Source organism: Rana temporaria, chromosome 1 (assembly GCF_905171775.1).
Source record: "Rana temporaria chromosome 1, aRanTem1.1, whole genome shotgun sequence".
NCBI classification, from domain to species: domain Eukaryota; kingdom Metazoa; phylum Chordata; class Amphibia; order Anura; family Ranidae; genus Rana; species Rana temporaria.
In genome coordinates, this window is record NC_053489.1 from 402,941,292 (window position 1) to 402,959,642 (window position 18,351).

General features: G+C 40.8%; 1 protein-coding gene across 2 annotated transcripts in view; it reads left to right on the forward strand.

Annotated features, from left to right (window-relative positions):
* Positions 1-18,351, forward strand: part of APC2 (APC regulator of WNT signaling pathway 2) — a 97,784-nt gene that overhangs the window by 41,727 nt on the left and 37,706 nt on the right. Inside the window, exons 4-7 of one of the 2 annotated variants that reach the window (XM_040323478.1) lie at positions 6,365-6,449; positions 9,247-9,418; positions 13,678-13,786; positions 14,347-14,460. In XM_040323478.1, the coding sequence (XP_040179412.1) occupies positions 6,365-6,449; positions 9,247-9,418; positions 13,678-13,786; positions 14,347-14,460 (480 nt within the window). The remainder of the gene's footprint in view (positions 1-6,364; positions 6,450-9,246; positions 9,419-13,677; positions 13,787-14,346; positions 14,461-18,351) is intronic. The other variant, XM_040323485.1, reaches the window with a different exon arrangement.

The following is an 18,351-nucleotide window of genomic DNA, read 5'->3' on the forward strand; positions in this document are numbered from 1 at the left end:
TAATTCACTTGCTACTAATGACACCAAATTGCCGCATATGCTGGCATGGGAAAAGGAACTTAAAGCGGTGGTTCACCCTCCTTAACATCATTATACCATTACATTCGGCATCGTAGCGCGAGCTACGGTATGCCGGTCTTAAATTTTTAATCCCCGTACTCACTGTGCTATGGATCATTGAAGATTCCGACTCCCGCGGGGAATGGGCGTGCCTATGGAGAGGGAGGATGATGACAGCCGGCTCTGGCACGTCACGCTCCCTGAAGACAGCCGGAGTAGGTCTCGGCTCTTCACGGCGCCTGCGCACAGGCTATGCGCAGGCGCCGTGAAGAGCCAAGCCTATTTCGGCTATTTCCGGAGAAGCGTGACGTGCTAGGGCCGGCCGCCAATCACCTTCTCTCACCATAGGAACGCCCATTCCCCGGAATCTTCAATGATCCATAGCACAGTGAGTACGGGGATAAAAAATGTAAGACCGGCATACCGTAGCTCGCGCTACGATGCCGAATGTAATGGTAGAATAAAAAATTTTTTTTTTTTTTTTTTAATAGGGTGAACCCCCGCTTTAATAACGAATGGGATTTGTCGGACTGGTATAAGAATTATACCAGATCCATTAAAGGTTATGTGAATGTCTCTCTTATAGAAGCGAACATAAAAATTTATACTAGATGGTATTTAGGTTCCGTCAAACTGACCTCTATGTATCCGACAACTTCTCCCCTATGTTTCAGAGGCTGCCATGGATTGGGGTCTATGATACATATTTGGTGGGAATGTCCCAAAATTCGGGGTTACTGGAATAAGGTGTTCAATATAATCAGACGAGTCACAGGCTGTAACCTGCATCAATCTCCTACTATTGCTTTACTTAACGGAATGTTACCTCTAACTTCCATGGTTACCAGAAAACTCATCTTATATATTATGACAGGTGCCAGGATTACACTCGCAGCTGCATGGAAAAAGACTAATGTTTCCATCCTATATATGAAAAGAAAGGTCACATGGATTATGGAACAAGAGAAAAGGGTCTGCTCCATGTTGGATAAGTCTACTCTTTTCTATGAAATCTGGGAACCTTGGTTGGAATACATGGGGATAACTTATACTCCGTGAAGGTTTTGATGACATCAGTGTCTTTTGGACGATGCTGGTAGATGGCAGGCAGGCCAATTTTCTATCTCTCCTGATTTTCTTCTGGCTTTCTTTTTTCACTTCCTCTCTTGTCTTTTGTCACTCTTTCTTTTTTTCTTCTGATTCTTCTTAGGTTTTATCTCATTATTTTATCTCTGAGGATAGAATCCTTAAGATTTTTGGTCCTCAGTTTGTTTTATTTTGAAAAGATAAGTTTATGTTTAAGTAATTGAAGGATTCTACCAAACCTTTGAAATAATTAAATTTGATGGGGATTCCGAAAATTTGTTTTCGGTTATCGGAGAGTTCCAGTAATAGTTATTGGAGGGAAGGAGGGAGGATTGGAGGTTTTGCTCAACCTCTTGGACACAGAAAGTTCCTGTTAGGGGTGTCGGAGAGGTTGATGCACTCCGGATATCTTATCCTTTAATTATTCTAAGTAATTTAATCTGGTACACTCAATTAGTTTTATCCCTTATATAACTTATTGTGTGATAACGCTAGACCTAGGAATTCCTTGATATATGAAAATATTCTGTTTCTCTTTCAAGTTTAAAGTATTACTTTGAAATAGTCTTTTAATTTAGCTTATGTGAACTGCCTTACTTTCACCACATGGTGTAGAGCATATAGGATGGATAGATATAAGTGGCAGTTAATAAGACAGGAATGATTATTATGAATTGAAATGTATTTAAATTATTATATTTCTGCGTGCTATTGACTTATTTCTTGCTAATTTAATACAAATATATGTATTTATTTTATTGAAAATAAACTTAAATTTGAATGAAAAAAAAAAGAACCTTTTTCTAAGTCGGAGCGACTTGCGTCGCTCCTATTAGAACGGTTCTGGTGAATAGAATGGGACGCGACTTGTCAGACGGCTGAGTCGCCTGACGAGTCGCCCCAGTGTGAACCGGCTCTTAACACAAAACTAGAACATCAGAGCTGACATGTTGGCAGATTGAATCATATACTGCTTTCTTATTCATTCTGGGGACTCCTGCAATCACTGGACCAGAATTAGACATTCCTCATCATGGAATTGCTTGCTTTCTGTTGTACTTTCATTATGCTACCATAATCTCCATAATCTTTCAAATAGAATGTAGACCCCCACCCCAGGAGTCAGCAGACTTGGAGAAGAGGTTATGCCGCGTACACACGACCGTTTTTCATGGCGAGAAAAATGCCATATTTTAAATTGGTCATTAAAAACGACCGTGTGTGGGCTCCAGAGCATTTTTCTCGTTGTGAAAAATGGGCATTAAAAATTTAAAACATGCTCTAATTTTTCACATTGTTTTTTCACCTCGTCGTTTTTCACGTTGTGAAAAAACGGCCGTGTGTAGGCTTCAACAATGGGAAAAAACGCGCATGCTCAGAAGCAAGTTATGAGACGAGAGCGCTCATTCTGGTAAAACTAGCGTTTGTTATGGAGATAGCACATTCGTCACGCTGTAACAGACTGAAAAGCACGAAGACTGAGAAGCGCGAATCGTCTCTCACCAAACTTTTACTAACACGAAATCAGCAAAAGCAGCCCAAAGGGTGGCGCCATTCGAATGGAATTTCCCCTTTATAGTGCCATCGTACGTGTTGTACGTCACCGCGCTTTGCTCGAGCATTTTTATTTCACGATCGTGTGTAGGCAAGGCAGGCTTGACAAGAATCACGTCGAGAAAAACGTTGTTTTTTCCATGACATTAAAAACGATCCTGTGTACGCGGCATTAGACTTCCAGAGCCCTTAAGCATTTTAATAAATAGTTGGGTTGGTGATTATTTCAGTATATACCCAAAATGGAAAAAATATTTAACAAGGCACAGTGTAGCAACTAATTGCAATGTTTGGAGCCATAGTTGAATCAAAAAAAGTCTGATTCAGCAAGGACAGGCTGCATTTTGATCTATGGCCATTCCAACTCAAGAGAAGTCAATCTGATGATTTGCTTCTCTTGGATGGAATTTTCATTCGATCAGCGCATGCAGCCAATCAAATGCAGTGCTGATCAGTGTATTTTGACAGTGAATGAGTCCCGCTGTCAGAACACAATAGCTTAGCAGGGAGGATTTCTCTATCCACCTTGCTTGTGTGGGTGGGGATCCCATAATTTTTTTTTTGATCAGCCAGCTCTCTGATCAGAAAAAAAAGATCCATTTATGGCTAGCCTTAGGGTCCTTTCACACCAGCGGACCATATGTCCGCCTTTTCATCCATCCATTTACGGACATACATGTATCCCTATGAGATAGGGGGTGTCAGTGGATGAACATCCGCTGACACCCGATCTCATCGGTGTCCGCTATGCTCCGATTCTGCAGACGGAGGAAAATCCATCCTATTTTTCCATCCGTCTGCAGATCGGATCGGGTGAACACGAACAGACGATCCGTGATCTTCTGATCCCCCCCATAGGGGAGAGCGAAGATCTGACAGGGCGGTCCCTGCACAGTGTTCAGGGACCACCCTGTCATTTGCCGGCTCAGCAGGGATAAACGGAGCGATCCCCTCTGAACAAGCGGGTGTTAACGGTACGGATCTTCACAGGATCCCTACGTGGGAAAGGACCCTTACTCTTATACTGAAATACCATGAAACTACATTTTGCCATTACTTATTGCAATTGCTGTATTACTATTTTAAATAGATATGTGAATGTAAGTAAATATGTAAACTAATACACTCACCGGCCATTTTATTGGGTACACCTGGTTAATTGCTTGATAGCATAAATTGCTAATCAGCCAATCAGATGGCAGCAACTCAATGCATTTAGGCATCTAGACCTGGTGAAGATGACTTGCTGAAGTCCAAACCAAGCATCAGAATGGGGAAGAAAGGTAATATTTTTGTGTGGACTAAAATGCCATGTTGATGTCAGAGGTCAGACTGGTTCGAGATGATAGAAAGGCAACAGTAACTTATGGGCAGAATGGTTTGAGATAATGGAAAGGCAACAGTAACTCAGATAACCACTCATTACAACCAAGGTAATCAAACCTTGAAGGAGATGGGCGACAGAAGCAGAAGACCACACCCGGTGCCACTTCTGTCAGCTAAGAACAGGAAACTGAGGCTGCAATTCACACAGGCTCGCCAAAATTGGACAATAGAAGCTTTGAAAAATGTTGCCTGGTCTGTTGAGTTTCGATTTCAGTGAAAAATAAACAAATGAGTGCGCAACCAAAAAAAAATGAATGAATGCAAGTGTCCTTACTCCTGAAAAGGAAAAAGGCAAACCAAATGAAATATTGCATGGATAGTGTGAGAATACAGTCCTTAAAACATCACACGGATGTAAAAAAATAATAAAGAGGATCTGTCTTCCATCCACTAACAGGGATAATGCAGGTGTCTTCAATTACAATCCTACCATCAAAGGTAAGTAAATGGCCGCTTACCGGATCAGTAGGACCACCACAGGGATCAAATGGGCTCTGTACAAAGGTATATCCTCGGCTGGTTCCAGACACTCAGTCCTGGTCCACTCCTCCACTGATGATTCGGGGGACACTGCTGTATCAGACAGATCTGTCAGGGGATGGTATCCACGTCAGAGGATAATGTAGGAATGTGTGCGTGAAGAGGAAAAAAGGGCTTCATAGTGCTGTATTTTGTAAAACAAAGATCACTTTATTCCATTCAATGGAAACAAAGAACTGACATGTAAAAAAACTCTTAATGGACAAAGTTAAGAGACCTGAGCAAAAAAAGTTCAGCCAGCTTCTGCTTGGGCCGATCAGCTGGGAGCGTGGTGACGTCAGCTGCTGATGCTCCACCCGACACTGCGTTTCTCCCTATTGGGCATCAATGGTTGATGCAATATATCCATGCAATATTTCATTTGGTTTGCCTTTTTCCTTTTCAGGAGTAAGGACACTTGCATTCATGAATTTTTTTTTCTTTGGTTGCGCACTCATTTGTTTATTTTTCACGTATTTCAAGCCCAATATTCAGGCTTTTTTGTATTAAGGTGCTGCACCAGCATTTATTCATTCACTTCACTTATTAAGTTTATTTTTTTCACAACCTTTTGGTGTTTTTACACACATTTTTTGCACGTTGTTTGTTATAGGGGTTAGCGCGGATTGTTTTTGCTATACATTTACGAGTTTCGATTTCAGCTGCGACATTCAGATGCCTTGTATTAACGGTTCAAGCTGGTGGTGGTGGTGTATATTTTCTTGGCACACTTTGGGCCCCTTAGTACAAATTGAGCATTATTTAAACGCCACGGCCTACCTGAGTATTGTTGCTGACCATGTCCATCCTTTTAGGCCTACAGTTTATCTATCTTCTGATGGCTACTTTCATAAGGACAATGCACCATGCCACAAAGCTAAAATCATCTCACCACTGGTTTCTTGAACATGACAATGAGTTCACTATACTCCACAGTCATCAGATCTCAATCCAATAGAGCACCTTTGGGATGTGGTGGAATTGGAGATTTGAATCATGGATATGCAGCTGACAAATCTCGGGCAACTGCGTAATGCTATCATGTCAATATGGACCAAAGTCTCTGAGGAATTTTTCCAACACCTTGTTGAATCTACGCCACAAAGAATTAGGGTAGTTATGAAGGAAAAAGGAGGTCCAACCCAGTACTAGCGAGATGTACCTAATAAAGTGGCCAGTGAGTGTATATTTATATACATATATATACATATATATATATATATACTAAGGTACAGTGGGATGAATTATCCATTGGATTCCTTTATCTTTCAGTAACGCGAATGCCAAGCTCTTTTCTAGAGGAGATGGTGGAACTGTGCCTCAAAATCATTGATCAAGCTGAGCAGAATGGCTCTGGACAAAAGTTTACACGCTCTGCCATGCTCATTTTTACATTATTAATTATATCAGTGATATATTGGTTAGTTTTCAGATACACCCCTAAGTGTTAAAGTTAAAAGCATATGAATTATGACTCAAACAGTCAAACAATAGCATTAAAAAACATTTATGCATAGATTATTTTATCTTTCTTTACAAAGCACTGTTATTAGGGTTTTGACACTTGAAAGGATATTTCACCCATGAACTGGGCACCACTGAAGTGGCTAGGGATGTATTTATCTCCCTCTGGCATGATCGGATATTCAGTAAAGTTGACCTATTCTTTGCATGAAAACCCTCTAAATATTAACATAGTTAAACTTGTAAGATTTCATTTTAGTTTAGTTTATGCATGTATTTATTTTGTTTGGTTTAGGAGGTCCTTAAACATCTTCAGGGCAAGCTTGAACAGGATGGTGGCACATCGGGAAGTCAGTGTGACATACTGGATCAGATGAAAGGTAAAAAAATAGTGTAAACTAACAGGATAGCTTGAGATACAATGAAAAGTATGTAGCTTCAAATATGTATTACAGACAAATGGATTCCCTTCAGCTCTTGACTTTTCATTAGCATTTTTCTACCCAAGCACCCTTCTTAACCAGTTGCACTTTGCAGCAATAAATACGTATGTTTAATAAGTTTATGTGTAAAAAATAATAATGGTTATAATTTAGATATTTTAAATCCGTTAAATATGAAATTATGCAAATAAATATTTTGTATTTTTATATCCAGGAAGCCTAAGATATAATTTTTCGAAATATTTTTGTAATGTTTTAATGCATTTAAATATAAATATTGCATAATAATATTTCCTAACTATCACAGATGAATGTTCCACCTTATAATGCTGCTATGTTGTGATTAGCCTATGTTGTTAACCAAAGCCATTTCTGGTGCTGGGATCTCTGCCATGTTTAATTTTAGAGGGAGACATGCATACATCTGGAACAACGATGCAGGGTGAAATGGGTATACAGTAGACTAGGGGTATAGTGTTTTGGGGTAGACTTTGTTATACAGGCTCAATTTAGGGTTTGTTTAAAACAACTCTCTGCATATTTGTTCAATAAACTGTTTCAAACTTATAATTTGAGCCATCAGACCCTATATCACTTCTGTGTCCTGTAGTCACATACGGACTGTCAAGAGGAATTACAGCGTGCAGCAGGGGACCACAAAAGTGACACTTGCAGTGGATGCGGCCGTCAGTGATAGGAAGGGATGTGTCAAATTGGGTTTCAGAGGCTTGCATATAGCATGGAGCCATGCTGAGTGGGAAGTGAAGCCTTAAACCTTGTCCGAAATACCCTAGCCCCACTCCGCTGTCTCCAGCAGCCTCATTGACCAGTCAAGAATCTTTTGCCTGGAAAGGAAGAAAGAAATGTCCCTAAATCAACCCATGCCCAGGGTTTTAGTGTCATCTTGGCAAAAAAGCTGGTGTTGGAGCTGCAATCATTTCAGCTCATGTAATTAGCCTCCTTTTACAAGTAATTAGCCTGCTTATATTTTTTTGCCCATCCACCCCTGCCCTCCCCCAGCAAGTGTGGCAATTGTCTCTGAAATATTACACTCTAATGTTTATTTTAGGATAAAACTTGCCTTGTCTCCCCTTCTTACATTGAGGCCTTAAAAATCTGCTTACAGCCACTGTAGAATACCTGTGGCTATTGTTTCTGAAAAATACATTCTAAAGGTTTATTTTTTTAAGATACTACCTGCCTCAGCTCTCCTTCTTAAAGAAGCTGCTTGCACAGCCACTGTACAATATTTGTGGGTATTGTCTCTGAAATATTAACTCTAATGTTTATAAACATTTCAGTATAAAACTTGCCTCATCCCTCCCTCTTAAATTGCAGGCTTACCAAGCTGCTTAGATACTCCTCTGCCATTGTACATTTCAAGATAAAACCTACCTCCATCCATCATTGTTGCCTTACCAAGCTGCTTACATTATGTCCAACAAATGTACAATATCTGTGTCCATTATCCCTCAAATAATATACTTGTACAGTATGTTTATTTCAGGATAAAACCTTACTTGTCCCTCCCTCTTACATCGCAACCTTACCAAACTGCTTATATACTTTCCACCCACTATACAATATCTCCCTTTTATATTGCAACCATATCAGGATTTACATACTATACAGCCACTGTTCAAAATTTGTGGCTATTGATTCTCAGATAATACACTATATAAACTATACTTTTTTTATTGCAAGTTCAAATCTATTCAAGTGATTTTTATATTTGCTACCTATACAAATGCTTGCTAGTTAATTTTTGTTAAACACATACCTGAATTCTATATTTTGGGGCCGGGTCAGGTCTCCGTGTCTGAATAGACACAGGGAGCTGTGACTCGGCTCGGGTGCCCCCATAGCAAGCTGCTTGCTGTGGGGGCACTCCACCAGGGAGAAACAGGTAAGTGCAGGACACATGGCATGAAAGGGGAGTGGTTGTACCTTCACTTACATTTTCTTAAGCCAAGTTAAATTTAAAAGATAAAAAAAAAAGTACACATCTAAAGTATGTAATACAAACGTGGTGTTGCTGATCGTGTCTGTCAAAATCATACTGTTCTATAACACTACATACAGGATAAAGGCATCTTCTAAATATGTAAACTAAAGGATTGTTGTTTTTCCCATTGACCCTCAAAGTTGCATTAAAAGGAGGTTCTTTTCCCCACCCTATGGTATTTTTTTTCTTTTTTTGCATTGGTACATGTGCCTCATGGCAGTGCCCAGCTCAGCATGACCTTTTTTGATGATCCCTTGACTATTAGCCTTGAAAATGCCCCAACTGATTATCAAGATTCATCCCCAACAGACTTCAGTGGGGTTCAATTTTAAGTTTGGAATTTTCCCACGAACCAATCCTTGGAATCAGAAGCTCAAATTCCATACAAAATCGAATGAATTAGCTGATATTGTTTAAGTGCAAAAGAAAGTGCAGAGAAAATGTATTTTATACTCACGCTCCCCAACTCCTAATGTCTGACTGAATGCAACCAGGGGTAGGTTTAAAAGTAAGGATGGTGGGACTTCAGTACACCTCTGCTGTACAAATCATCAATTGGCAATGCCATCTTTTACTATCACAAACCAGGAGTTTAAAAAAATGAATGATTTGTTGAGTAGACTTGACCCTCTTCTTTTTAGAGTCAATTTATTATGCTATTTATAATTTCATTTGCATGCTTAAAAAATAAAAGAGTTGGCAATTTAACCCACATTTGTTCTCTGCAAGGTGATGCCCATGGTTTATACAATCAATATGCAACTGCTGGTTCTTCTGAAACCTCAATGATCCTGGGTCAGGCTTCTGCAGCACCATCTCAACAATCAGATAATCCTCAGAAGAAAGGACGGGCACAGGGTCGTTCAAGTGGGAATTTAAAAGCAGAACTGGAGAGGGAAAGGTGAGAAAGTAGTTCATTTAGGAAAGTTACAAAAATAAATTTTCTGTATTATACAAGAAAGTAAAAACTGACAAGCACTAACATATATAATATACTTACTATAGATAGTTGGTGTATTTGGTTTTACAGTAGCTTTGTTTGGAGTGTGATAGCATTAGAAACCCTGTCAGGTTTTACCGCTGTCTGTGACCTGACTGGGGAGGCTACCATTCCAATTTGTTCCGGTGACCATTATCACAATCTGAAAGTGATGAAAAATCACAAATATTGAGTTGTCACTGGAACAAGGGCAAAACATTTTATGAGGACACTTGGTGGGGTGACAGCTGTGTAATGCCCTGTACACACGATCAGTTTGTCTGATAAAAACGGACCGATGAACCGATCGTGTGTGGGCCCCATCGTTTTTTTTCCCATTGGTGAACAAAAATAGAACCTGTTTTAAATTTTTCTTATAGTTAAATAACCGACAGAAAAAAACGAGCGTCTGTGGGGAAATCCATCGGTCAAAAATCCACGCATTTGCTCAGAATCAAGTCGACGCATGCTAGGAAGTATTGAACTTCATTTTTCTCAGCACGTCGTAGTGTTTTATGTCACCGCGTTCTGACACTAATGGATTTTTGACTGATGGTGTGTAGGCAAAACTGATGAAAGCCAGCTTCATCAGATATCTGATCGGATTAGATTCCATCAGATATCCGATTGTGTGTACAGGGCATTAGAGGGTGTTGTGTCCAGTAAAATGAAAGGACATTTTGCTGAGGAGACACAGGTGGCAAAGAAAAACCTTGGCAGGGGTTTTAACCCTTTTATACCTTATCCAAAACTCCCTTCATTTATCCAATTAACTTTTTATTGGTTTTAGATATTTGTCAAAGCGGTAGTAAGCCGCAACCCAACAAAAAGTCCCCTGGAAGTTAATGGCTTAATGTGCTGCAATATAGTAATATAAGTAGAAAAACACTCCAACATGCATAAGCCACCAGCACAAGGGACACTTTTCATTCAATGTAGGTACCGTACCTGGTGCTAATTTTAAAACATAATTCAAATACCGTTAAAGTGTTTGTAAAGGCAGAAGGTTTTTTTATCTTAATGCAGTCTATGCATTAGGATAAAAAACCTTCTGTGTCCAGCAGCCCCCCTCAGCCCCCCTAATATTTACCTGAGCCCCATCTCGATCCAGCGATGTTGCATGAGAGTCTTGGCTGTCCCTCTTCATTGGCTGAGCCAGCAGCAAAGCCCCATTGACTCCCGCTGCTGTCAATCAAAGTCAGTGAGCCAATGAGGAGAGAGAGGGGGCTGGGCCGTGGTTCCATGTCTGAATGGAGACATGGAGCTGTGGCTCGGCTCAGGTGCCCCCATAGCAAGCTGCTTGCTGTGGGGGCACTTAATAGGAGAGAGGGGCCAAGAGTGCCAAAGATGGACCAGAGAAGACAAGGATCTGGTCTGCTCTGTGAAAAAACACTGAACAGAGCAGGTAAGTATGACATGTTTGTTATTTTTAAAAGAGAAAAAGAGAAAAAATTTGACTTTAGTATTACATGCTTTAAAGATTTGCTATGAATACAATTTTTGATCAATTAATTAAAAGCATTTGTTATTAGATGCTGGAGTAGAAAGTTCTAGCACATCTAAAGTATTTTTAAAAATATTTGAACTCTCTGGCATTGATAGTATGTTCAACAACAACTAGACATGTGCGATTCGTTCAGATAATTTTTTCGGACTAAAGCTGGGTACACACAACCCGCTGGGTTGCATGAAAAAATATTGTCAGCTACGGTCGGGAGCTGCTGTACTAACAATGCCAGGTTAGTTCAGCGATCTCCCTCGATGAGCTTTTCTATTCTGCCATTGGCCGAGAGTGCTGATCAGCAGTCGGTCGGCTGTGGGTTTTCCAGCATGCACGTCCATCAGAACCTGGTTGAACAGCTGTCTTCTGTTGACTGACATACACACTGGCCGAATGTCGGCTGTTTTTTTTGTTTAATTGGCCATTGTCTCCCGACATTCAGCCCGTGTGTACGGGGCTTTAAAAAAAAAAAATTTCGGAGATTCGGCTGTATTCAAATTTCCGAATGGGCATAGTGACGAATCTGAACAAATCCAAAAAAAGTTACCGTATTTTCCGGCGTATAAGACGACTGGGCGTATAAGACGACCCCCTATTTTCCAGGAAAAATGTTGGTTTTGGGATCTAATCGCCATATAAGAGGACCCCCTTCTTACTAGTCTTTCTGGAAGCTGGGGGGTAGCCGGAACAACCACTGACAGGAACAACCGCTGACAGAAAGCTTTTTTCAAATCTCACCTTGCCATTACATTACATGCCTCCACTGTGCTATTACATTACATTGCATGCCTCCACTGTGCCATTACATTACATTACATGCCTCCACTGTGCAATCACTTGCCCCCACTGTGCCATCACTTGCCCCCACTGTGCCATCACTTGCCTCCACTGTGCCATCACTTGCCTCCACTTCCCCCACTGTGCCATCACTTTCCCCCACTGTGCCGGCCAAGACGATCTCCCTACCTTATTTCGTTGCAGGTTCTGGCTTCCAGGCTGTGGGCATCCATGATTTAAAAGTCGCGCCTCCTCCTCAGACAGTTCCGTGATAGGCGGAACACAAATTTTCACAGCAGTGCCTCTGTTCAGTGTTCCGCCTATCACGGATGTCCTCTCGTCCAAGGATGAGAAGGCATATGTGATAGGCGGAACACTGAACAGAGGCCCTGCTGGGAAAATTTGTGTTCCGCCTATCACAGAACTGTCTGAGGAGGAGGCGCGGCTTTTAAATAATGGATGCCCGCAGCCTGACGGAGACTGTCACCGGCATAATACGGTATAATGACATTTTCAGATTTATTCAAATCATTCAGATTAATTGAGAAGGTGGTTGTTAAGGCGCGGGTGGCCACTGTGTCATTCACAACCATGACTCATCTGCTGTGAACGGGATTCCCCACTGTCTGCAGAATGTAAACAAAACAAGTGTTAAAAAAAGAAAACAACGTGGTTCTCCCCCAGAATCCACACCAGACCCTTATTTGAACATGCTCCTGAACCATACCAAGCCACATGTGCTCAACACGTGGAGGTTCGATGGGGAAGGGGGCCCACCAAAGTACTTTGTCCCCATGTTAATGAGGACAATGGCCTCTTCCCCACTACACTGGCCCAGTGGTTAGGGATGACTTATCGGAATCCTGGAAGTCCCCTTTAACAAGGGGGCCCCCAGATCTTAACCCCCCTCCCCCTAAGTGAATGGAGTATGGGGTACATAGTAAAAGGTCAAAAGTAATAAAAAACAGAGACAGTTTTTGACAAGCCCTTTATTAAAAAAACTGGGTGAACCCACCCCCATGTTTACCTGTCATTCGGTGAGTGACGGTACACAAGACTGGTCATGTTTATCGGCCAGCAGGCGTTCATCGTGAATGATGTTGGATCTACTTCGGGGGACATTTTTTTTTTAAGGGGGCTTCCAGAGTCTGATAATTCACCACACCGCACCCCCACAACCACCAGACTATTGTTGTGGGGAAGAGGTCCTTGTTCTTATAAACATGTGGACAAGGTGCTTTGAGCCCCTCCCATGTAGGTTTGGGGGGCTGGCTCATCCTCCTCCGTTTCCTGGCCTGATGGGCTGCATCCATACAGTGTCTGGTTTGGATTTCAGGGGTACCCCACTCCATTTTTCTATTTTGGCTTGGGGTTCTCCTATAAATCCATACCAGACCTAAGGGTCTGGTATGGATTGGGGGGTCACACTGTTTTGTTTTTTGTTTTCAATTTTGGTGTGGAGTTCCCCTCAAAATCCATACCAGACCCAAAGGACCTGGTAAGGATTGGGAGGAACCCTTGCGCTGTTTTTTTATTTTCTAAATTTTAACCGGCACCTGTTTTGTTTACATTCTGCTGACAGCAGGGAATCCTGTTGACAGTAGATGACTCACAGTTGTTAAGGACGTGGCAGCCTTCTGCTTATTAACACAAGGCTTTTTCAAATTAAATTAACCAAATACTGAAGATATGAAACAAATTATGAAAACGAATATGGTCTATTAACTAATGCATCCACAATGAATTCTTCATTTAAGGAATCCAACCCGAAAATGAAACTTAAACAAAATTTTCTGGCATGCACATAATAACAGTCAAATTGTTCAGCATGAATATTAAGAGAGTAGCTGGAAGTCTGTCAGTCCACAAATAGCTTATCTAAAATAATGATTTATTTTCCCAGATCTCTATTGTTGGGAGAAATAGACAAAGAAGAAAAAGAGAAACTATGGTACTACTCCCAACTTCAAAGTCTGTCCAAGCGCTTAGAGGAGCTGCCCCAAGTGGAAACGGTATGCATGGAGACCTTTTTTAAAAAGTATATAAAAAATATCATGCACATATTAAATTTAGAGGGTTAGAATCTTTGTCAAGCTTTGTCAGGGACAAATAGATGCAAAAACCTGATAGAGGTCATAACTCTTAACCACTCTATCCTAAAAAAATAAGATAAAAAGGGGGTCTGTGTACTTTTCCACTAAGATGCAAACAATTATAAACTGTAATATTTATAAGTTAATAGATTATATTAATAAACTGTAAATACTATAAGTACCGTATTTATCAGCGTATAACACGCACAGGCGTATAACACGCACCCTAACCTTAAGAGGAAAGTTTCAGGAAAAAAACTTCCACAGTTTACCCTCTATTTTCAGGGTAAAAAAGTGAGTGTTATACGCCAATAAATACAGTATATATAGTAATGGTAATGATGTGAACCACAGTTGTCAATTGCCAGTTGTGTTTTACCATATTGTGCAGTTCAGCAACAATGGGTCCTTGGAAGTGATTTTAAAGGGATGGGTATCTACTCTTCACAGTTCTCTCTGATCACCATTTGTATGTTCAGTTCTCAATGCAGATTGACCTGATCCGTCAGCAGCTAGAGTTTGAGTCTCAGCACCTGCGCTGTGTGTTAGAGGAAAGATTTGGTACAGCAGATGAAATGATGCAAAGAGCACAGGTAAGGTCTAAAAGTGTCAGATAAAAGTAAAACAGAACAAAAAGCATTACATAAACCATTTACATGATGCTCTGACAAGGATTGTTTTTTTTCCTATGGTTTTGAGAAACTCTTAACTTGTCTAAAAGCATATGAATATGATTGCCTTCTCTCCAATTACAGTGCCTTGAAAAAGTATTCATACGTCTTGAAATTTCCCACAATTTGTGATGTTACAACCAAAAACGTAAATTTAGTTTATTGAGATTTTATGTGATAGACCAACACAAAGTGTTGTGAAGTGGAAGGAAAATGATAAATGATTTTCAATTTTTTTTTACAAATAAATATCTGAAAAGTGTGCATTTGTATTCAGCCCCCCTGAGTCAATACTTTGTAGAACCACCTTTCGCTGCAATTACAGCTGGAAGTCTATTTGGGTCTGCCCAGCTTTGCACATCTAGAGAGTGAAATGTTTGCACATTCTTCTTTGCAAGATAGCTCAAGCTCTGTGAGATTGGACGAAGAGTGTCTGTGAATAGCAATTTTCAAGTCTTGCACCAGATTCTCAATTGGATTTAGATCTTATTGCTCACATATACCAGTTATGGGTCAATTACCAGAAACAACACCAGGCTAATGAAAACCAACTAGGAGGATTCAACCAAGGAATTGTGAAGTACCATAAATGGCTTGAGGCCAATCCATTGGTAAACCTGGTTGCTATGCTCAATGAACTGTTCATGGTCTGGTTCTACTAGTGTCATTCTCTTACAAGCACTATGGCAGACGATTATATGGTGTATCACTTGCGGTGCCATAAGATTGCCTCTAGTTAGGAGGCTACATGTTAGGGACTGGATTACAAGTCCCAGATGAGACCATTCAACCCAGTTTAGCCTCTTTAAGGCTGCTCACCAGTCCATTGATCTGTTGATATGATAGTCGGTTACCCAAAGGATTGTGGAGTGGAATCCAAGTGCCCCCCACCGTGCATTTACCTCAATTTAGGTTTTCACAGTGCAGGGACCCCGGACCTCTACCTTATCCCTGGATCCGGTGTTGGGCAGTTACCATGAGAGACTGAATGCACTACGCATTTATGTGTGATGTTGTGATGTGTGTGTGTGTGTGAAAACTTTGTCCACTGTATTTAATCATTGGTGTCTGGATGTATGGGCTATTTTACCCAATATACTTTTTGCTAAATGGTGAATATTTTTTCTACATCCCGTGGTTGGTTCTCCTTATGCAACTCCTGTGAGGTGAGGTGTCCTGAAAAGGTCCCCTCTACATAGATTTCTAGATTGCTATTTTGTTGTGGAGGTACCCCGTCCAAAAGTACGTATCCGATTAATTAATTAATAATAAAATATTCCCAGAATTTGGGCTATGGCCCTCCTCTAAAGTTTTTAATGTTTGCAGGATTTAGGTCAGGACCTTGACTGGGCTATTCTAACACATGAATATGCTTTGATCTAAACCATTACATTGTAGCTCTGGCTGTATGTTTAGGGTCCTTGTCCTGCTAGAAGGTGAACCTCTGCCCCAGTCTTTAGCAGACTGTAACATGTTTTCTTTTAAGATTGGCCTATATTTGGCTCCATCCATCTTCCCATCAAATCTGACCAGCTTCCCTGTCTCTGCTGAAGAAAAGCTGCCCACAATATGATGCTGCCACCACCATGTTTTACAGTGGGGATGGTGTGTTCAGGGTGATGTGCAGTGTTAATTTTTCCGCCACACATAGCGTTTTGCTTTTAGGCCAAAAAGTAACATTTTGGTCTTATCTGACCAGAGTACCTTCTTCCACATGTTTGCTGTGTGCCCCACACTTCTCGCAAACTGCAAACAAGTTTGGCTTTCCTTCAACAATGGCTCTTTTCTTGTCACTCATCCATAAAGCTCAGATTTGTGAAGTGCACGACTAATACAGTGGAACCTTGGATTACGAGCATAATCCGTTCCTGGAGAATGCTCATAATCCAAAGCACTCACATATCAAAGCGAGTTTCCCTATAGAAGTCAATGGAAACAAAAATAATTAGTTCCGCATTGACTTCTATGGCATGCAATATTGCATGTGGCCAGAGGTGGGGGGGGATGCCGGAGAGACTCTAGAAAAACTCGGGACAGCTTGGCTGAAGTCGGAGACTCTTGAAAAGGCTTGGGAATGGAGTGTTTCTGAGTATTTCCGGACGGCTCCGATCGGCTCTGGCGCCCCGCACCTCTGGCCAAATACGGTACTGCACACCGCAGAGGCTTGAATCCTGCTCGTTTTGCGAGACAACACTCGCAAACCAAGCCAGGAGATTAAATTACACACAGGTGGACTCTATCTACTAATTGGTTCCACTAGATTTTAGTTAGGGGTATCAGAGTAAAAGGGGCTGAATACAAATGCACGCCACACTTTTCAGATATTTATTTGTAAAATATTTTGTAAACCATTTATCATTTTCCTTCCACTTTACAATTAGGTGCCACTTTGTGTTGGTCTATCACATACAGTTCAAATAAAATAAATGTACGTTTTTAGTTGTAACATGACAAAATGTGGAAAATTTCAAGGGGTATGAATACTTAACAAGGCACTGTACTTCAGAATTTGAAAACAGAAATGGGACAGATTTATATACAAATTAACTCCTTTTAGTAGTCTTAGTAAAGCCAGTGGTTCTTTTTGGGCAGGGGCAAAGAGGGGACAATTTACTATGCCAGCAATAGGTTAATGGAGAAGGTGAGACTAGAGAATATAACTTCGTCCCATTTCAGAAGGGAGTCAGGGACTATTTTAAAGTCAGATCCTCAGTGGAAGATGCATCTCTAAAATATAGCTAAATAAGCTTGTAGATTGATGATGGTTTGCATTCCACAATGCCCCAGTACATCCATAGGGGCAATTCACTGGTTGTGTGAGAAGAACACTATTTGTGCTACTGCAAATTATTTGCTAAGGTTGGGAATGCCTAGACCTCCAACAGGTTTTCAATGATATAGGATATTGCTGGCTATTCTTGGCCTACTGGATGCATGTTGACTTTCAATATTTTCTCATGCTGTGTTCAAAATATGTGGCTACTGGCTAGGTATGGAGCCTGATGTAGTAAAGAATTTTGGATATGTTTGACACCCTAATTAAATATATACCAACTAACTCAGGATATTGTGGCAGGTTGCCAGGCAGAAAGCAAGCCTGACAGTTACTTAAAGTGGATGTAAACCCAATTCATGAAATCTGAGCTGGGCACAAATATTTGTAGTGTTTACTTATCTCTCTCCAAAGCACTATGTCCCGTGTGTTTCTTCTGTCCTGTAGCTCTGTTATCAGCCTGATAACTTCTGACAAGTTCTCTGACACAGGAGATAAAAGCAGCCTGAAGTTTGTGTCGTGGGAGAATGCTATAAATAGATTAGCAGAGTGCTGCTCGATTCAGAGCAGAGCTCTGCACATTACTTCCTTCTTTTGCCAATGTGAAGTGGGGGTGTGTGCCTTTCCTCCAATCAGCTGTCTTGGCTGTATGACAATAATCCACTCCCAGTGCTGAACAGGAAGAGAAAATCTCTAACAAGATGTGCACTTTCTAAACAATATTTAAAGATGAAGACAGGAGATATACATGTAAAACTTATGTAGGGAGATTTCCTTCATCCCTGTGTATCACCTGAGGCTCTTCACTTCACTGAGTATATGTGAGGGTTTACATCCACTTTAAGTAGGGAAGGATATTTGGATTTTGAATGAGGAGTGAGAAGGCGGTGGATCCCCAAATTAGGTAGGGCTCTATCTATAGGGTTTTTTGAAGAGATTCAGGGCTCAATGTAATGTTCATGGCTTTGAATAATACCCATTTCCAAAGAAGCCAAATATAGTAGAAATAATGATTTTTTTTGAGAATGATGGAACTGCTT